Below are 20975 nucleotides of genomic sequence, written 5' to 3'. Positions count from 1 at the left end.
TGGCCTGTGACTCTCGCAATCTGGGACCCTGGCCTGTGCCCTCTCGCAATCTGGGACCCCTCAGAAGAGGTAGGAGAGCTGGTTTCAGCCCAATCCTGCAGGCCACTCCCATTGGGAGGGCATCAGACGCAGAGCTCATGGCTGGCAAGTGCTACTGTGGCAGCGCCAGTCTCTCCCCATCAGGACTGATTGGGTGCAAGCCTGCAGCAGGCACAATGGGGCTGGAAAGAGTGGGAGCCACAGGAAGGAGCTGCAGGTGGTGTTGGACTGTGGGTTTTGTCCCAGTCCCTGCAGGCCACCCAGAGGGACCCCACCCATGCATGAACTTGTGCACTGGGCCTCTAGTATGTATATAAAAGCCAAGCAACCGCAACAACTGGAACAACTGGAATGACCGGCCACTATGAAGCACACTGGGGAGGCCACCTGGCTCAATTGGGGCCCCAGTCAGCCCCCCACAACTACCTGTGGCCCCTCTCCCTGGCCATCCCCAATTGGCCCCCCAGACACACTGATCAGGAGCAGGGCCAGGCAGCTGACCTCCCACAATTGCCGCCCCCCACAGGCCCAGCCCCCATCTGGCCATGATCAGGGGCAGGGCCAGCAGCCAACCTCCTGCGGCCCCCCCCACCCTGCCACCAGCTGACCCGATCGGCCCCCATCAGGGTAGGCTGGGTGGACCCCACCCATGCACAAATTCGTGCACCAGGCCTCTAGTAATTAATAATAGGACAATTCTAATAATATACTATACTAAAAGGTATGTGAATGTGTTCTCTCTCTTTCTCTCTCTCTCTCTCTCTCTCTCTCTCTCTCTCTCTCTCTCTCTCTCCAGTAATGTTTATAGTTTTTAGTCCAACCTATTACTAAATGTGTGTCACCATCCCATTGCAGTAAATGGCTTGGTGACACTCGTTTGAGAGAATTCCTTGCTCAGATCTTTACTTAGGCTCAACACCTGTCATCAACTAAAACATGCTTTCTGTTCATGTCTTCCATTCACAAAAATAACGCCTTTCCCATCTGACGGAGCACCTATTACGCACTGTGGCTGTGCATTTCATAGTTTGAGGTGTAACAGCAAAACAAGCATGAATTTCTTTCTCCTTTTTCACAATTTCATGATAGATCTTAGCAACCTCAGGATAGCAACCTTTTTCCTTTCCCTTTAAGGTGAGAATTTTCACCTTTTCACTGAAAGGAAGCACTTTGCGGCTTCTCTTTGGCACATCCGAGTTGCCGGCATCCCCACTCTTTCGCTTTCAGGCCATTATTAAGTAAAAGGAGGGTGGCCTGAACACGAGCACTTCGACACCAGAACAGTCTATTGAATAACTGGAGACGGCTACTAAGTGCCTACAGGCGGGGAACGTCCACAGCGTGGAGATGCCGGGCAGCGTGGGGATTCACGTCCCCAGTGGAATGGAGCCGGACAAAGTAAAACTTCATCACGCTGCTCAGGACAGTGACAATGCAACACTTAGGACTGTTTATTTCTGGAATTTCCCATTGAATATGTCCAGCCCACAGTTGACCACAGGTAACACAATTGCAGAAAGTAAAACCGCAGGTAAGGGGCGGGGGGTGAGGGCCATCTCTGATGTCTGTAGGAGGACAAAGGCTCCAAATCTCTGTGGGATCCGCAGGTGAGCGAAGTGAAGAGAGTTGAGGGATAAAACCTTGGCCCTGTCACTGGGTGTAGGAAGGAAGGAGGAAACAAAATTAGGGGCCAGGAAATAAGAAACTGACTTGATGCTTATTGTTAGACACGGCGCCGCCCAGCCTCCCTGGCAGTTTGGGATGGCATCTGTGGCTTCTGTTTCCTTCCCAGCCTCGCCACCATCTGTGCCCTAATGTACAGGGGTTCAGGGGTAGGAGCCCCCCTGGGCTTCCTGGCCCCCTACTGCACCTCACCCTTTGGTGAAATTACTTGTCATTTTCCCCCACTAGCCTGTCATCTCCTGGAGGGCAGGGCCTTTTTGTCGTTCTTTGTGGTATCTTATCACGTTGCACAGGGCCTGGAATAGAGAGGTGCTCCCCAAATAGTAACCACAGACAGTAGCACCCCCAGATCCGCAGCTTCCCTTCCGCAGTTTCAGTTACCTGCAGTCAACCATGGTCCTAAAATATTAAACAGAAAATTCCAGAAATCAACTCATACGTTTTCAATTGTGCGCCGTTCTGAGAAACAAGATGAAATCTCACGCCATCCTGCTCCGTCCCATCCATGAAGGGATTCATCCCTTTGTTCAGCATGTGCACACATTAGAGATTCCCCATTCATTAGTCACTGAGTAGCTGTCCTCAGTTATCAGGTCAACTTGCCTGTTATCACAGAGCTTCTGTTCAAATCACCCTTATTTTACTTAATAATGGCCCCAAAGTGTAGCAGTAGTGATGTTGGCAATTCAGACTTGCCACAGAGAAATTGCCAAGTGCTTCCTTTAAGTGAAAAGGTAAAAGTTCTCCACTTAATAAAGAAAAGAAAGGAAAGGAAAAAACATAGTATGCTGAAGTTGCTAAGATCTAAGGTAAGAATGGAACTTCTATCCGTGAAATTGTGAAGGAAAAAGAAATTCATGTTCATTTTGCTGTCGCACCTCAAGCTGCAAAATGCGTGGTAAGTGCTTAGTTGAGATGGAACAGGCATCAAGTTTGTGGGTGGAAGACATGAACAGAAAGCGTGTTGATGGCAACGTGTTGCATCATAAAGCGTGAGTCTGTACAAATATTTCTGCAAGGGACCCCCTGAAACAAGTGATACGGAGCCATTTGCTGCAAGTAAGGGATGGGCTCACAAAGTTAGGAATAGGTTTGGACTGAAAAAGACAAAAATTACCAGGGACCGGCGTCTAAAGGCAAAGAAGCTGCGCCATATTTCCAACAGAGCTGAAGAAGTGGACTGGAATTTCTTACTATCCACAGTTTCAGACATCCACTAGGGTCTTGGAATGTGTCCCCTCCATGGCATTACTGTATTATCAAATTTAGGAAGCTCAGGGGCACCGATGCGAATAATGGCATGAAAACACAACCAGTGGCCCTGGTCATCCAAATTTGCCTTGTCGTTTGCTTAGAACTTCAGAATGGAAACACCCACCAACCTCAACACGTTTTTTCTTTCTCCCTGGTCATGAACTCCAGTGAATGCTTGTGCCAGGGAGATTTTGTTCTGTGGAGTTCATTGTCTTTGCATGAAGTCCCCAGTCCCTCATACCCTTTGCAGCTTCAAAGCAAAATATTTGTCATGAGAAATCTTTTTTTTTTTCAGATAGATTTTTGTATGTGTACGTATGTAGGCTCCTAAGCACATACTGACCTATCCTGATGAGGAGAGGGATGGAGACCACCCCCCCCACCCCCTTTAAAAGCAAAAGCACAAAGCTCAACCTTTCATTATTCCTGAAATATTAGGGAAGGGATACTGGTCAGAACTATGATGCACTAAGCCTTGGTATTATCTCTCTGAGCATGACATTAGGAAGGATTTATTTGAATGTTTTATGATGAAACTTGTAAATGTTGGAACGTGGGAAGAGCAGAGCAACAAATCTTTATGGACCCTCTTCCAGCCTCAGCATCAATATAAGACTGACCTCATTCTATCTGTGTTCCCCCTTGCTTTTTTCACCCACCACTGGGTTATTTTAAAGCAAATTTAAATATATATGTATTCACATATATATAAACCAGGACATAATATAATTTTATTGTAAATACTTAGGTATGTATCCCTAAGAGAAACTGACCCTTCCGTGTACCACAATACCATTATCACATCTCAACAAGTTAGCAATAATCTCTTAGTATCATCAAGCGTCAGGCAAGTGTTCCCATTTCTAATAGTTCCATAAGTGCCTTTTCTTAACCCCCATTTAAAATCAGAATCCAAACAAGGGCCACACATCCCAGTAAATTATGTGGCCTGTCTTCTACGTGCCCCAGTCTATAGGTTTCTTCTGCATCCCCCTCCTCTCCCTGCTGCCTCAAAATGTGTTTGATGACGAAATTGGATTCTTTGTCCTGTAGAGATTCGCACAGTATGGGTTTTTCTGATTGCAGCTCTGTGGTGCTATTTAGCGTGTTCTTCTACCATCTGTATTTCCTATGAATTGGTTGTTTGATTTGGATTTTTAATCATATTTACATTTGATTTTTGTGGGCAACGCTCCTTCTTAGGTTGTACTGTGCTCTTTTGTGAGAATATAATGTCTAGTTGGCTATCTTTTTGTGGTATTAGCAGCCACTGGTGTTTATTGTTATCCCCACTAGTTAATGAGAGGTTTTAAAATGGTAGTGTCCTAATCCTATCATTCTTTCTTCTCTTATTAGCTGAAATACAAATAGTCAAATACCCCTATTATTTGATTACCCAGTAATATAGGAAAGAAAAGATAAATGTTTGATTCTTTCCTTTTACTTGCCAGTTATCAAAATAATGGTTTACTATCATTGTCCAGTGGTGGCCAATTAGGATTTCTTGGTGTGGTTTTTAGTTATCCTTATAAAATTGTAGATTTAAACACAGTTGATGTGTTTTAATCCATTTTGTTTGTTGTTATAGATGGTTGAATTGTGCCATCTCTGGCCAGTTGGCTCCTTCTCATGACCCCAGTAGTCTGATATCATCCAAATAACAAGAAAGCGAAGATACTCCAGGGCTGCCCCAGACCTGGAACCAGCCATTCCTCCAAGGATTCCTGGTTTCTCTTAGAAGGAAGTGGTCTTTAGGGACCATAACCTGAGCACTTGGGGATGCTCATTGTTCCTGAGCTGATCGTCGCTTTTGGGCCTCTTCCGTGGGTAGAGCTAGGAAATACACAGTGGTTGTTTGTGACAAAAATACATCCTGTGTTCACACTGATACCTTCTATTCAAAATGAAAATGACAGGGAATTTTAGTTAACCTCTTCTTTCTTACATCTGTGCCTCCTTTCTCTACCCTGAGAATCCTGGCTCTCAAGGGTGCCATGGATGATAGCATTCATACTTTATGTAATTGCTCATTAGCTTTATCCTGTTTTACCACAGAGCAGTCTCGAGATCGTAATGCCAACACGAGCAGCAACAGTATGATTCTCGCCTGGTTCTTTCACTGCTGCTTAGCTTCCATTGTGTGGAAGCACCATAGTTTAGTCGATCAGTCCTCTATTCTTGACATTTATGTGGTTTCCGATTCCAGAAGGATTTGATGGGCAGTCTTGGGAAGTTGGCAGGTTGTGCCTTGACAGGTTTCTGAATACACAGCCTTCGTTGGTAGAGTGCTCTGCCATTTTTCAGGTACTTCCAAATACATTATATCTCATTCTTGAGGTAGACTAGACGTGAGGGTACCCTAAGCATCTCTAAGTTCCTCAGAATCTGTTATGATTGGTCTCCTATGCATTTAAACAAAACACTCTTCCTAAACCAATTTCTGTTTTCAACCTGCTCCCTTTTGTTTACGTGTTTCCACCATAAATGTACAAATTGCTTCTACCTCGTGGTGTGACCTTGGGCAAGTTACTTAAACTCTGAGTCTTCCTTTCCTCATCTGTAGGGCAGAGAGACTTATGCATAGGGGTAGGAAGGGGATTAGGTGAAATTAAGCATGTCAGCAGTTAAAAGTGTCCGACCCACTGTAGGCTGGGACAAATATTTACTATTTTATTTTCCTATTGTTGTTAATATTTTTTATACTTTTATATTTAACATTTTGGTGAAAAAATTCAAATTGCACATAACCTTAGCACCCAGGGATAACTTCTATTTTAGGGTATTTTCTTCCTCAATTAAAATGTATAGGGTGATTATGCAAATAGGGTGATTCTGTAGCCTGCCTTTTACACTAAACCAGGGGTTGGTTAAAATCTAAATTCTTTCTGTAAAGGGCCAGGTAGTATAAAGTTCAGCCTTTGTGAGTGATATGGTCTATGTCACTACTACTCAATTCTGCCATATAAAAACAACTATGCTCTAACAACATAATGTAAACAATATAAACGAGTGGGCGTGGCTATGTTCCAAAACAACTTTATGGACAGAGTTCAATTTCATATAATTTTTCATGAGGTATTATTCTCCTTTTGATTTTTTCCAGACATTTAAACATGTAAAATAATTCTTAGCTTGCAGGACATAAAGAAATAGCTAGAGAGAGAGAGAGAGAGAGAGAGAGAAGGGAAGGGAAGGGAAGGGAAGGGAAGGGAAGGGAAGGGAAGGGAAGGGAAGGGAAGGGAAGGGAAGGGAAGGGAAGGGAAGGGAAGGAAAGGAAAGGAAAGGAAAGGAAAGGAAAGGAAAGGAAAGGAAAGGAAAGGAAAGGAAAGGAAAGGAAAGGAAAGGAAAGAAAAGAAAAAAGAAAGGAAAGGAAAAGAAATAGCCAGTGGGCTGGATTTGAGCAACAAGCCATAGTTTCAGATTCCTATGCATGAAAATCATTGAAATGCTTCAAGAAATCTAGAGAGCTAGAAATAGAGGGCTGGGAGTGATTAATCTTAAGTTTATTTGGGAGAGTAGATTAGAGAAGACTTTGTCTTGGTGTGGTAACAGCAACCCCCCCCCCCCACCCTTCACCACCCACCACCACCCCCACCACTCACCCCCAGTCTACAAAGTTTTCTGCATTGGGGTTGAGTCATAGAGTGAACCAAGGAGAACTCAGCCAGTACCATGACACTCCCACTGCCTTACCCTTCCTGGCCCACTCTGCTGCCTGCACCAACTACACAGCTGTGCTGCTGAAGTTTCCAGGTAAGGAAAGGCGGTTGAGATCCTTAGCAACCCCTGACCAGCCAGGACTTGCACTCAGATCTCCCAGCTTGCTGCCCAAGGGTCTGCTGTTCAGATCACACTGCCCCTGGATAGTTAGTGCTGAGGACTTGGCTGTTATGCTGAGAGCTGGAGAAACTCTGATCCCCACAGCCAAGGAGCAGGCTTTGATTCGACTTCTGCCACATGCTCTGTCTAGGATTATACATCTATGTTCTTCCAGCTTGCTCTTCTCAGTTTGCCCATCTGAAAAGTGGGAATGGTGACACCTAAGGCCCTACCCCACCTGGGATCAGGAGCCCTGGGTGGCTTCCTCAGCTGGTCACAGTGGTTCTCAGAGCCCTCCCCCTGCAACACCCCAGTCAGAATACGGATGGAAGTGTGAGCATGTGCCTTATTATTAGGGGTCAGTAGTTAGATGAAGGCCCAGCCAGATTTATGGATCCATTTGAAATGGGGACTGGGGCGGGGTGCAGGCTCTCTCTGAGGATTCGGTTTTCATTTGACCACATGCATTGTTATAGCAAAGTTAATTGCCTGTGCTTGCTTCCTGTGGAAATATTTCACAAGCTACCCTGTCAGCAAGAGCCCAGCATTTGCACTTGTGTTTTGCTGATCCATTTGGCTTTTCTGAAAATTTGGGCCAAGACCAGATCTTCCATAAAGGTCTGTGGGCTGTGACCAGAGCCCTCAGCTGTTTGCTGTGTTGTTCCAATTTCACAGATTTAGCCTTGTCAGAGGAGAAAAAAAGGAAAAATGGGCCATGGTTTTTTTTCTTTAAAGGACTCAGTTCTTTATATCATGGATTGAAATCTCTATTTCCAACTGTGGGGCCTCAGAGGACCTCCATTGCCACCCACTTGCTATGTGGTCTCAGGCGATCTTCACTCTGTGCCTTAGTGTCCTCATCTGTCAAATGAGGGTGGTGTCTTCTCTTCAACCCTCTAAGGATTTTTGAGAAATCAGATGAGCCAATAGCCCTGAAAATTATATAAGTAAAAAGTACTACATATGCATACATGTGTGCTCACAAAACTTCATGTCTCTTGCATTCCCCAGGGTCTCATAATTCCAAGTTGGATAAAAAAAGAGTTCTCCCAAGAAGATGCCTGCTCTTGAAAGGAGTTCTTGGGGAGAAATGCTGAAAAAAATATACAGGAGCCATATTTGTGGGGCCTAGAGGGTCATCCTAAGAAATATGAATTTTTTTACCGTGAAGATAGTAAGAAAGCTTCAAAGGCTTTGAGCTACAAGAGGGGGAAGCAGATGGTGGTTGGCAGAGTGAGCTAGAGCCAAACAACATCTAAATCTCGGGGCATGTGGTCTACAGCTTTGCTGGCGGGTTTTGGAGGACAGACTGAAACCACAGGAAGCACCAAGAACCTAAGGCTCCCTCTTAGGGCATTTGCCTCTTCCCAGAGCCTCCACAGACTGCAGGAGGGAGATGAGAGTCCACTGGCTGGTGCAGTGGCTGCCTCGCTTCCATTTTTAAAGTCTCAGAGCATCCATTGATGTTCCAAGGACTGTGTCACTGGGTTTGTTCAATTCGTCTCTCTCCCCATCCATCCATTTCATGAACATCCACTCTCCCATTGAAGTTGGGAGACCTTGACCTGTGGGCTATAAAGTTCTATACTGAGGGAAATTGCAAAGGAATTAGAAGGCCCCAGTGGCTCTTTGCCATTAGGCAGAGCTTGTCTAAAAGTACATCATTCTTTACAAACAAAACAGAGCAGGCCTAAGAAAACACTTCATTAAGACTGGGTTGGATTGGATTGGGTTGGAAATCTGTTCATCAAGTGGATTGACAGTTGAATGAGTAGACCAACTCTGCCCATTGGCTTTGTTCCCTGCAGGTTCTCTCGTAGGCTTCCTAGCTGTCCAAGCCCCACTATTTTCCTGACCTACAGTATCTGCTGCGATGCCCACCTCGCCCTAAATCCGCAGTGTCTGAGCCTCCAGCACCTCTGGATATAAAAGTTCTTTGATGGGAGTAGGCATTTGGTCTTGTCTTCTTTTCCTTTTATAAGTCCCTACAACACTAAAGTAATGCTCTGTACATGGTTAGGTTTAAAAATTTTTTTCTTGACAACTCAGCCCAGAATTACAGCACTCTTAGCTGTACCTATCATTTTAAAGGGAAGGCGGGGGGGGGGGGGGCGGGGGGCAGTTTGTCCCTTGGCTTTTCACTTTTTTTTTTTAATATTGTTGCTTTCACTTTTCTAAAAATATATTTTTATTGATTTCAGAGAGGAAGGAAGAAGGAGAGATAGAAACATCAATGATGAAAGAGAATCATTGATCAGCTGCCTCTTCCCCGCCCCATACTGGGGATCGAACCCAAAATCCAGGCATGTGCCCTTGACCAAAATCGAACCTGGGACCTTTCAGTCCACAGGACAACACTCTATCCCAGTGGTCGGCAAACTGCGGCTCATGAGCCACATGCAGCTCTTTGGCCCCTTCAGTGTGGCTCTTCCACAAAATACCACGTGCGGGCACACACGTACAGTGCGATTGAAACTTCGTGGCCCATGCGCAGAAGTCGGTTTTCGGCTCTCAAAAGAAATTTCAATCATTGTACTGTTGGTATTTGGCTCTGTTGACTAATGAGTTTGCCGACCACTGCTCTATCCACTGAGCCAAGCCGACTAGGGCTTGGCTTTCCACTTTGAAAAAGCTTGCCAAATAACCTTAGGGAACATATACAGTAGGTGATCAATACTAATTTAATTAAATCTCTACAATATGCCAATTCAGCAAAATTTGGAGTACCCATATAAGGTACAGATGTTTTAGGCTCTTGGAATATACTATACATAGGAGGGTCCCTTTCCTTAAGCAGACCTCAATCTAAGTTACCAAAACTCTACTTGGCCATCATCTGTGCATGAAAAGATCAAAAAGCAATCTCAAGGCCAAAATGAGGTCAGGGTATGCAAGAGCTGAAAAATACACCCTGAAGTCTACACCCATTTTGAACAGACAAGAAGCCTTCAGTCAAAAGTTTTTATTATTACCTAAACTTAGATACTTAAAAGCAAGTTGATTAAGGAATGCAAGGCTTCTAACATTTGATTGTTTAAACACCAGAGCCCAAAGGAGCACATGTTTATGTTCACCATCAATGCCTCAGAAATCCAAGTCTCCTGGCCTGGCGAAAGCTGTTCATCCTTGCCCCAGTGGTGGAGGCGGTGGCATTGTGTGCCAGTATCACAAGACTGCACTAAGTTTCCTGATATTAATCCTTGATTGGAGGGCATTTCCTGGTAGACTTCCCATGCCAGACATATTTTAACAAAGAACGCCACGGCTCTGCTTGCTCCAGGAGTTACTCATTTCATCCTGTGGGTGGTTTTATTTCGGGGAGATGAACCACAGAGGGTGGGATGCATTTTGAAAAGAACAAATCAGTTGTTTGTGTCGGGTTCTGTTTATTACCACACAGACTAGTAGTTCCTGGAGAGAAGGCATCAGAAAACAAAATTGCAAAGTGTTTTTGTTGAGGCTTCAGAGCATATATTTCTTGCACCAAACCCCATGACCTTGAAGAGGAAAAGGGAAACACCTAGGTTAATGCCCCTGATATTTGTGTAGGTAAAAGGCAATATGCAAAGCTATCTTTGAAGCTACTCTTATCTAAGCATGGGGATTGAACAGCATCAATGTGCTGTGCCCTTTGGCCAGTTAAATTAAACATGTTTACACAGATGCTTTGCAGGGTAAAGGCAAATGATAATTTACTCTTACACTCTCTTAGGACTTGAATGCTGCATTATGTGGAAAAGGTCCTCTGAGGCCCTGCTTAGATGGACAAAGAAATTCAAACGGGGGCTTCTTATTTAAGATCCACATGATCCTAGGATGGTCATCCAAAGCTGCATCCATGAGGACAAGAAGCTACGGTCTTTGACCCAAGTGGGTGTCCATATTGCCGTGATGCCTCTTCCGTGTTTATTAAGCAGACACGTCCTCTCCACCACTGCGCAGTCCCGCCCTCTGTCCTCCTATAGGACCTATGCTGAAAAAGTTGTTAATTTTCCTGAGGCTTTGGCTAACCATGCCTAAGGTCTGAAGACCTTTCCTGTAAGAGATTCAAGAGCCCCTTGAAAGGAGAGCTCCTGGGTAACATTTTTGATACAGACTTGCTGCTTATGACTTCCCAAGGGCCCCAGTCAGCCCTCAGAGCTTTGCCAGGTTGGGGACCATCCTCTGGTAGGAAAGACAAGTTGTACACAACCTGTGAGGTGAGACACCAGAGCCTGTGTCATCCTGGATGACCTGTCCCTCACCATCAGTGACAATGATGGGAGCAAATGGTTCCCGAAAGGGAATGGGGAGCAGTGGCTGCATCTCCTACTAGGATGGCTCCAATTAGGACTCGAGAGACGATCCTTACCATTTCTGCTGGCCCCACATTGAGGACTTTGTCTCAGCCATGCAACACTAACTCCCCTCAAACTCCCAACTCAAGGACAATGAAAAGCAGCATGTTGCAAGGGAAGAGCATCAGCTTTGGGGTCATACAGTTCTGGGTTCAAATTCTAGGTCTGTACTTGAGCCAGTCACTAACCTTCTAGAGTTTTCATATCCCCATCTGTAAAATGGGTTGGTTTAAACATAAGCACTGATTCAGAGCAAACAACAACAGCAACTAAAATAATAGAGCTGGACTCTGCTCACCTTTCCTCCTCCCCCTAGAATCTTCAGCCTTTCGTCTCATCCTCATCCACCTCTGGCAAGGACAGTCACACCATGAAGTCCAGCGATTTTTATTACCTTACATGTATATAATTTTTGTGGTGCTTTCACTTATATTTCTTCGTTGGATTGGGTGATAGACAGGGCTGGGAAAAGGCAGAGTCAGGACCTGAATCCAAGCCTTGAGCTACCAGCCCAGTTCCTTTTGCACCACCCCACAGAGCAGCATCACCTTCTGCCCCTCAGCCTCATCTTTCTCCAAGGGACGCCAAGGCACTCAACACTTCCCAGAGTCTGCGTGTCGTTCCAGGAAGCTCCGGGATGGAGGGCAGAGACGAGGCACATACACCTGGGAAAAGGAAAATAGGACACTTGAAACTCACAAGAAGGGCTCTTGGCAGCTGGCCACGCTCCAGCTGAGTGGTTTCCCACCCCTGGAGGCCATCCCAAAGCTGGGAAGTGAGATCTCAGCTGTCTTAGGGACCCACAGCAAAGAGGACACAGAAGGGTGCTCTGAAGTTCACTGCTCCAGCATGCTTGGGGCCCAAGGCCTCAGGCAATTGTCTGATTGATCACCTTCCCAATGCTTGTGAGGGTCCCTGTGTTTGGTCTAAAAAATAAAGGAGATTTCCAAATGAGGATTGTCCCAGAAAAACATCGACTTGTGGCAGGTGTGGTTTAGAGACAGCCCACCCTGCTCACTCCCTCTAGCTCCCACATGTGCCATGGGCCCTACTGATTCCAGTTGTTTTTGCTTCCACCTTAGTCTCCCAGGCAGGCCGACCTCCCTGCCTTCCCTATCACAGGGCCGGGCCCAAGGAGGGAAATGAGGGTGGAGAAGAGAGGCCCCTGTGGGAACTGAGTAAGATGGTCAGTATGACTTGGAGCTCTAGAGCATCTGTTTCTCAGCCTATGGAGAGCCATCCTCCCGCTGGAGTGGGTGCCTCCCCCGGGTCAGGAAGGCAGGTGTGGGCCCTGGTAGTGCTGCTTTCATAGTCAACTCAATCATCTCTTTTTTAGGAAGAGAAAGGAAAAAAAGGCTGGAGGAAGGTAGGGAAGGAAGGAGGGAGGGGGAGAAAAAAGGACAGAGAAGAAGGGAAGGAGAGAGGGAGAAAGATAGAGCCAGAAAAAAAAAAGAGGGAAAATTTTGTGCAAGCTTCTTTTTCTCTAGCCCCTCGGGAATGCTCTTGGAGGGGCTGGCTGGTTTTACCAGTGGCTCTCCTGCTCTTTGCGGATTCTGGATATACATTTCCCTTTAAGACGGTTGTCTGCAGAGCAGGGGAAACAAACCAGAACCCCCCATAAATCAATAGAGGTCACTGCCAAAAGCTTTGTACACTTGCTGTCCCTGGCAGTGATAAACTCATTGCATTTGGGAACTGGCCAAAGACCCTGAGTCCTATCTTAATTCTCATTCCCAGAAAAACCTCAGTACTCCATTCACCCACCCCCTGTTTACTGTCTTTGTGTTTCCAAGACAAAGCTGGCAAGGAGGAAGGAACAGAGCTCCAGAACTGGGTACATCAAAGGCTCCATTGCTTTGCTTGGTGGAGGAGAGGAGGGTGGAGGAGTCCTGGATCTGCAGCCTGTGGGAAAGGAAGACCCAGTCCAGAGGGGCGAAGTCACGGCCCTGCAGGGGGCACGGGAGATCTGCAGAGGTTCTTGATTCTGCTTTTCCACAGACCAGGCTTTGCATTTGCTTTGATAGGGCAATTTGAGACTGTCCTGGTGATGGCCAGAGGCTAGCAACAGGGTTGGCAGAGTAAGGTCACCTTATGCAGCCCACCTTCAATAGATCATATTCTCCCTCCTACTTTCTTCCCACACCATCCCCACCTTGGTTCTGGCTGTGACGTTGTCCATATGACCTGGGAAGGACAAAAGTGATGCCCAACCACTTCTCTGACCCACATTGACACCACCCCCACCCCCACCCCCAAGAGTAGACTGCCATTGTCTGCTGCTCCTTCCTCCTTGCCCCTGGATTGTCCTTTTTGCTCTGGTTGACAAATCTATACAGCAGCAAGACCAGGCTGTCCTACCCTCAATTCCCATTTCTGTCTGCTAAGATCTTCCTACCCTGATGGGGATCCTTCTGGTTGATAGACAACAATTCCCCACATCTAGCCATTCATACCCATTCACAGCACTCTCTACTTTTGCTTCTCTGTAGCCTTTAGCTCAAATGTGTTTCCATATTTACAAAAGCAGAGTGTAACCTTACCAGTGGGAATGGGCCCACTGCAAGGAGCCAAACAAAAGTAAATAGTGACTTGGGTCTGAGATGACTTAGATAGCAGCTGTCCATGATCTTTGTGCATCATGTCTTGCCTAATAGAATCTTTACAACAGCCGGGACCTCTTCTGACTTCTCAAGCTGTAATCTCAATGCCTGACACAGGGCCTGGCACCTACAAGATGCTCAATAAATAACTGCTGGTATATTTGTGAAATTAAGTGTTTAGGCATCTGCTTTATCCTGCTCTTTTTTAATTCATAATTTCTTTCTTTCCGTGGACTAGGCTTTTCCTGCCCATAATGAAGCTGGATGAATTAGCTGGAGTGGGGGTGGAATTTGCTGCCAAGGCCAGAAGGGCTGAGCTAGGAGAGGCTTCCTTACACCTCTTGGGTAATGGGGTATTTTGTGAGACATACTGGGCATTCAGATTCCTCCGAGAAGTCAGAACAAGAGGCAGGGACCTGTCGCTTTGGACAGGGATTTAGAAAAGGTCCAGGAATGACTGACAGGTCTCTTCAGATGATTCAAGAGCCACCTGGCTATGTTGGCCACACACAAATGATGCCTGAGCTGAGAATAAGGAGACAGTGAGTCGTTTTTCCTCTGCGTTAACATTTGTACCTAAGATTTTTTTAAAAAATCTTTATTGTTGAAGTATTACGTATGTCCCCCTCTTTTACCCCATTGACCCTTTCTGGCCCAACCCCACCCCCTGCCCCAGGCCTTCACCACCCTATTGTCTGTGTCCATGGGTTATGCATATATGCATGCAAGTTCTTTGATTGATCTCTTCCGGCCCCCACCTTCCCTCTGAGATTTGACAGTCTGTTCCATGCTTCTACGTCTCTGGATCTATTTTGTTCATCACTTTATTTTGTTCATTAGATTACACATATGAGTGAGATCATGTGATACTTGTCTTTCTCTGATTGGCTTATTTCACTTAGCATGATACTCTCCAGGTCCCTCCATGCTGTCTCAAAGGGTAAGAAAGCTATCCTTCTTTTTTACTACTTGTACCTAAGAATTAAGTGCTAGTACAATTTAAAGAGACAAAAAATGCAAAGACCATCATGTCCCTCAGTCTGGGCTCTGAGGCCATCAGGATGGACCAAAATGCTCACATATGGGCTTCCCTGGGACTGAGCATGATCCCCACTCTCCTTCTATGCAGAGAGCAGGAACTGATCAGGTCATAAACCAAAACTAGTGTGGAGCCGGCAAATGTGTTGAACGTTAAATTCAAAGAAGCATTTCTATGAACCAAGAAACAATGTAAGTTCCACTAACATTTGACCCTATGTTGGATGCTATGCACAGATGAGATAAAAACACATTGTTCCCTTGAGGAACTTAAAACTAGAGTGGGCTGGACTTTGTCTGAAGTTTACAGGAAAACAGCGAGGCATGTTCTCACTAAATGTATTAAATCTGAACACATCTGGACTATCAAAGCAGGCTCTGATCCAAGCCACTAGTTAATTCCGCTTGGCTCCCTGCAGTGGGCCCATTCCCATTAATAGGGTTGCACCTTGCTTTTATAAATATGAGGAAGAATGAAGCTGATGCCCAGATAGGTCTGTTTATGGTCCAACTGAAGATGGGTGGAGAGGGATTCACATGGGGCCCAAGGGGGTTTCTGCTCTCTGCTTTCACTTTCTTTTGTGGTGGGTCGGGAGAGGGTCTTGCCCCAGCTTCCTCTGGGATGTGCCAGCAGTCTGGCCAGGTATCTCTGAAATGTGCCTCCCTCCCACCCCTCCCCTGGGAAGAGTACCAGAGGAAGAGGTGCTTAAGGACCAGCACTCAACCTCCCTGCCCAGCTCTCCCTTCTCCCGAGCACTGGAGCTCTGGTCCAGCTTCATAGGGTGAACTATGATGTGCATCCGGGAAGATGCTTCCTTACCAGTCCGGCTTCTGCCTGACAATCCCACCCACCCTCCCCATGGGTCCTTTCCTGCGACAGCCAGGCTTCCTGTGCAGCTGAGCTATATTCCAGTTTAACTGATAAATAACCCTTTTTCAATGGACAAACCCCTTCTTTTAATGAACCAGGCTTTCTCTGTCCTTAGTGAGGACAGATCTTTTAGGAAGGGACCAGGAGGCTATGGGGAAGTCAAGGATGAAATTTGTTGCCAAATTCAGAATGTAAATACCTCTAGGAGCCCAGGAGAAGAGAAGGCACCATGCCACAGCATCTGTCCTCCTGGATGTGAGCCTCAGGCCTGGCTTCTTTGCCCATGTACCCCATGATCTGCTTCGAAGGGCACCCTTCCAGGATGAGCTGGTGGCCTGGACATGCACAACTGATCCAATTGTATCATTGCATGTGGAGTTCTTTTTTAATTAAACTTTTTATTTTGAGATGTTTCTGGATTCCAGTGCAGTTGAAAGAAATAATACAGCCTGACTGGTGTGGCTCAGTGGTTGAGCACTGAAGTATGAACCAGAAGATCACAGTTGGATTCCTGGTCAGGGTGCATGCCCTGGTTGCGGGCTGGATTCCTAGTGCGGGGTGTGCAGGAGGCAGCCTATCAATGATTCTCTCTCATCATTGATGTTTCTATCTCTCTCTCCCTCTCCTTTCCTCCCTGAAATCAATATATATATATATATATATATATATATATATATATATATATCCTATCTAATAAAAGGGTAATATGCAAATTGACCATCACTCTATGACAAAGATGGAAGTGCCCACAGCCAATAAGGAGGGAATATGCAAATTGACATGACAAAGATGGAGTTCCATTCTGCCCCGCCCTGGCTGCTCTGGGCCTCTGGGCAGTGAGCAAGAGCAGGCATGGAGCAGCTGGGGCAGGGTGGGACACCTGCTATGGGGGTTGGGGGGACGGGGGGTGGAGGGAGCTACAGGAGGGCAGCAGGGCTGGAGTGAAGGCAGAAGGTGGCTCCAGCCAGAACGAAGGCAGAAGGTGGTGGCTAGAGCGAAGGCCCAGGTCCTGGGTGCTGGAATGGAGGGAAGCTGGTGCTGGCAGCCAGGGGAAGGAAGGCCTATTCTTGTATGAATCTTCATGCATTAGGCCTCTAATATATATATATATATATTTTTTTTTTTAAAGAAATAATACAGAGATATACCAGTTATCCAGTTTCCCCTAACAGTAACATGTGCAAAACTATAGTACAACAGCATAGCCATGATATCAACATTGCTACATCCACTGAGTTTATCAGATTTCCTAATTTTGCTGATACTCGTGTGTAATGTGTGTGTTTAGCTCTGTACAACTCTATCACATGTGTAAGATGTGCTGAGATACAAGCTAGTCCATCACCACAGAATCCTTCTATTGTCTTTTAATCACACCTCCCTTCCCTCTCCTTCCCTCTCCCATCTCTAATCTCTGGCAACCACTAATCTGTCATCTGTTTCTATAACTTGTCACTCCAAGAATGCTACATCAGTGGAGTCCTACAGTGCGTAGCCTTCTAGGGCTTTTTCACTCATTGTAATTCCCTGAGGTTCAACCAAGTGGTTGAGTGTGTCAATAGTTTGTCCCTTCTCAATGGTCTGCCTGTGCTTTCATCATTAAGCAGTACTGGGTCCTAACATGGCACCAAGAACACGATCCTCAAAGGCCTTTTATTCCAAGAGATAAGATATGTTTTGTTTGGTGTTTCTGGGTGGGACAAAAACACAAGACAAGCACGGTGCAAGTTTTCTTAGGTGCACACAGGCTTACCTCGGTTCATCGTTTCTCCCCTAAACAGTGGCTGGTTGAGTGGTAATCCCCTTTAGTATCGGCTGACAGTTCCTTCTTGTGTCTTCTCCTCCTTCCCTCCCAGGAGCACATCTACAAGCTGATGAAGAGTGACAGCTATGCCCGCTTCCTCCGGTCAAATGCTTACCAGGACTTGCTGCTGGCCAAGAAGAAGGTATCTTTGGAAAGGGCAGGCTTGCCTTTCTTTTCTTAGCACTATTGATCCTTGCCTGCTGCTTGCTGCTGGGGTGAAATGAGAATATTGTCCCTTGGGTTTTATTTACCTTTTCTTTTCTTCTTTCCCTTCTCTATCTGCTCCTGATCCAATGAAAGACAGTTAGGATTGTCACCACCCCCAGGCCCATGGTGTGGCATCCTGTCTCCATGTGCTCATTACCTCCATCTGTGTGCTGTGCCCACAGCAGGGAGTGTGACCACAGTGGCTCAGGACAGGAGTACCGGGCCGGCAGGACACCAGTGAACCCCTTAGGAAATCAGAGAGAGCCCCTCACTACGAAGTCCCCCCCTCACCCCACAGATTGTCTCTCCTTCACCAGCTCAGAGACAGAGAGAAAACCTTGTAGGTTTCAAGGGGGCCATCTGGCACCTGAAGTCATTGCTGGGATCGTTCCCTCCTGACACCCACTTCCTCTCCCTCACCCACCCACAGTATTTGTGTTTTCTCTTAACCAAGAAGTAGCCATATCCTAGCTCCTTCCCCCTCCTCCACTGAGAATTATGTCATGGTTCCCAGCAGCCCTTAGCACCTGGGTTTGGGGACCCAGGCACCTTCAGCATGCAGGTGGTGAGGGGTGACCGAAGCAGAGATGAACTCATCTGGGTTCCTGGGAGGAAGGAAGGAAGAGTTGAGAGGGGCCTGGGGTCTGAGAGAGGGGAGGCTTGAAAAGTGGCTCATGATTCCTGCAAATCCTCTACACTTTCCAGCTCTAATCTGAGGCCCACGTGTGGCTAAGTGTGTCTCTCCTTGCACCACATTCCACGACTTCCATGCCATGCACCTGGAGGAATATACGCATCTTCATCCTTTCTTCTCCGTTCCCAGCCTTCCAACCCCAGGCCCTCAGCACGTGGTGTCCATCGCCACGCGCTGTGGGCTGCCTCTGGGTCATGTAGCCTTTCTCCCTCTGTGTTCTGTCCACCGCCTGTGCCAGGGTCCTGTCTGCATAGCTGGTTGGTACCACATAACTCCAGAGTCTCCACGAGCATATGTATTCTGCTCTCCTGCCCTCAGGGAGCCCTGAGGACATCCCTGATAGTCTGAGGAACAGTAAAGGACCCTGGAATAGCCAGATTGTCAGAAACCCAGCTTCTCGGTGGCCTCACCCTCTTCATCAGGTGCCTCTCAGGTGTCCCTGCTGTGATGGAAAATGTGAATCTTGGCCTCTTGCTAGTTCCCTGCAAGAGAATGGAGGAGGAGGGGCTGATGCTCCGACAAATGTCTGATGCCCATTTTTTTCAAGGAAGGTTATGGAGACTTTGGGTATCTCCAGCCCAAATCTCATGGGAGAATGTCAAAGTAAGTGTTTCTTATTCCTGTGACTCAAGACCCAGAACTGATCACAATTTGGGGAAATCGTGAGGCTCTGCAGGCTGAGCTACCTGGACCTATCCATACGCTCAGCAGCAGCCAGAGGCCGTGCAGTCTCCTGTGGGTTTGAGCACAAAGAGAAAACGCAGCCCAGCTCTGGGAGGGGCTGGCATGCCTGTGCCTGCAGATCCTCTCATAGAGGAGACTTCTCAGAGGAGGAACCCAGGGCCTCCCTTGTGAAATGTTGCCAATGAAATTCATTGGAAGTATCCTCCCAACCCCCAAATGAAGGGCCATTCTTGTGACAGAAAGTCCTCCCAGATGCTGACACCCTTTTAATAGCCAGGGGTTGTTCCCAAAAACAGTGACAAAACTTGCCTTTCCCCCCACTTCTCCTGAGAGTCTCCAGGTGTGGACTGGATTTGTAACTCGGCACTTCCAGGTAGGCCTAGAATCTTCAGGGATGGGCTTATAACTGTCCAGGTCATAAAAGGTGTGTGAGAGTCACACTTCCTGCTAAGAGAGGGGATATGAATGGGCCTCACTTCCCTGCTGAGAAAGGTCTGGAGACACAGCCTCTGGTCCTTCATCCCTGGCTCACCTTCTGTGCTAAGTATAGAAGATAAGGTTAGTCGCTTTGATGTACCAAGTTCCCAAGGAGCGAGTGAGCTGGGTTTTGACAGCTCCTCCAAGACAATTAAGTACTAGGCTCCTGGGAGAGGCTGTGTGAGGCAGAGGAACCCGAGTGAGCTCAGCCGAGGGCTCCCCTTTGCCACCAGCAACTCGGTCGCCACAGCCCAGGGATGACAGGCACAGGTCACTGGCTGCAGGGCCTGGGTGGTCTGACACGGCCAACTGTATGCCCTTTGGGCCGCCCACTGTATTGAAGCTGAGCCCTGCCATCCCCAGAGCGGATACTTGGTGTGTTACTCAGGGCCAAGCGTGGAAACTTTGGTCCCTTTGCCAAGAGAGAGACCATCCTGGCTCTGAGTGCTGGGTCCTTATGTCGTGTTTTCCTTCTACAATGCCCTGTCTGTCTTCGGGCAGCCAGCTGAGGGGACGGGGACATGACTGCCAAGGGAGCCCTCTGACCTGTCCACACGGACAGGTGGCTGCTCTTGGCCATCCCCCTCTGCGCCTGGCACACGCTGCACACCCACAGACCCGTGGCTGCTTCTTCGGCTCCCTCGTTCCCATTATTTGCTGTGTGTGTGTGTGTGTGTGTGTGTGTGTGTGTGTCCATGTGAGTGGGTATTCTCTCCAAATTTCCCAGTCTTGGGCTCTAGGCCCTGGGACAGGGCTCTAGGATAAACTAGCAGGTCTTTGGGGTATAATACTCTCCCCAAACTCCTTGAACAAGCAGAAAACCTGGGGAGAGAGTCAGTTGCACACCACACCGTCTCCTCCTCTGCTGGTAGTGAGCGCCTAGCCCTAGGGAGTGTCCACGGGCTTTGCTTCTTCTTGCCCCAGTTGCGGGCCCCTCAGCTAAGAGTTCCCTAGAAAATTCCTGCCCCTCCTGCAGCTGGCTGTGAGTAAACCTTAGAAGGGGTCACCTGCCTGGGTACTGAGAGCGTTTTCTTTCCAGAACCTTCCTCTGAAGCCCAAGTCCCTTTGCAAAGGACATGGGTAGAGCCTCCTTACTCTAAGGACCCAGAATGAGAGCCATTGGGGGTCATGAAGGAGTCACTGAAGGCAGCAAACTTTCTAGCTGCATCTGGGCAGGAAAATCTCAGAGAAAAGTCGTAACCCAGACCCTCAGCCACTTCTTGACATCCCATCAGCACACCCTGAGGGCCCTGAGAGCTAATCTGTTCTATGTCCCCACTTGTCTCCCCCGTCCCTCCCCATGGCTGCCTGTGGGCCTAGGAACACACCACCAGGGGCTCCTGCACATGGGCAGTGCCAATGGAAAGCAGTGAGCAGACAGCCCCAACTACTGCCTGGGGGCTGCAGAGTCCCGTGGCTCCTACTGAGTCCCGAGGACGTTTAATGAGCCCTGGAGGAGCACACACCC

General features: G+C 47.3%; 1 protein-coding gene across 12 annotated transcripts in view; it reads left to right on the top strand.

Annotated features, from left to right (window-relative positions):
- Positions 1-20975, top strand: part of RGS6 (regulator of G protein signaling 6) — a 495409-nt gene that overhangs the window by 447430 nt on the left and 27004 nt on the right. For all 12 annotated transcript variants that reach the window (XM_080664882.1, XM_080664872.1, XM_080664873.1 and 9 more), the window contains exon 16: positions 17498-17587. In XM_080664882.1, coding sequence (XP_080521008.1) covers positions 17498-17587 — 90 coding nt within the window. The remainder of the gene's footprint in view (positions 1-17497; positions 17588-20975) is intronic.

The sequence above is a fragment of the Plecotus auritus genome (assembly GCF_963455305.1).
Source record: "Plecotus auritus genome assembly, chromosome: 1".
Lineage (NCBI taxonomy): Eukaryota > Metazoa > Chordata > Mammalia > Chiroptera > Vespertilionidae > Plecotus > Plecotus auritus.
The sequence above is the reverse complement of the archived record's forward strand: the minus strand, read 5'-3'. Positions and strand labels throughout refer to the sequence as shown.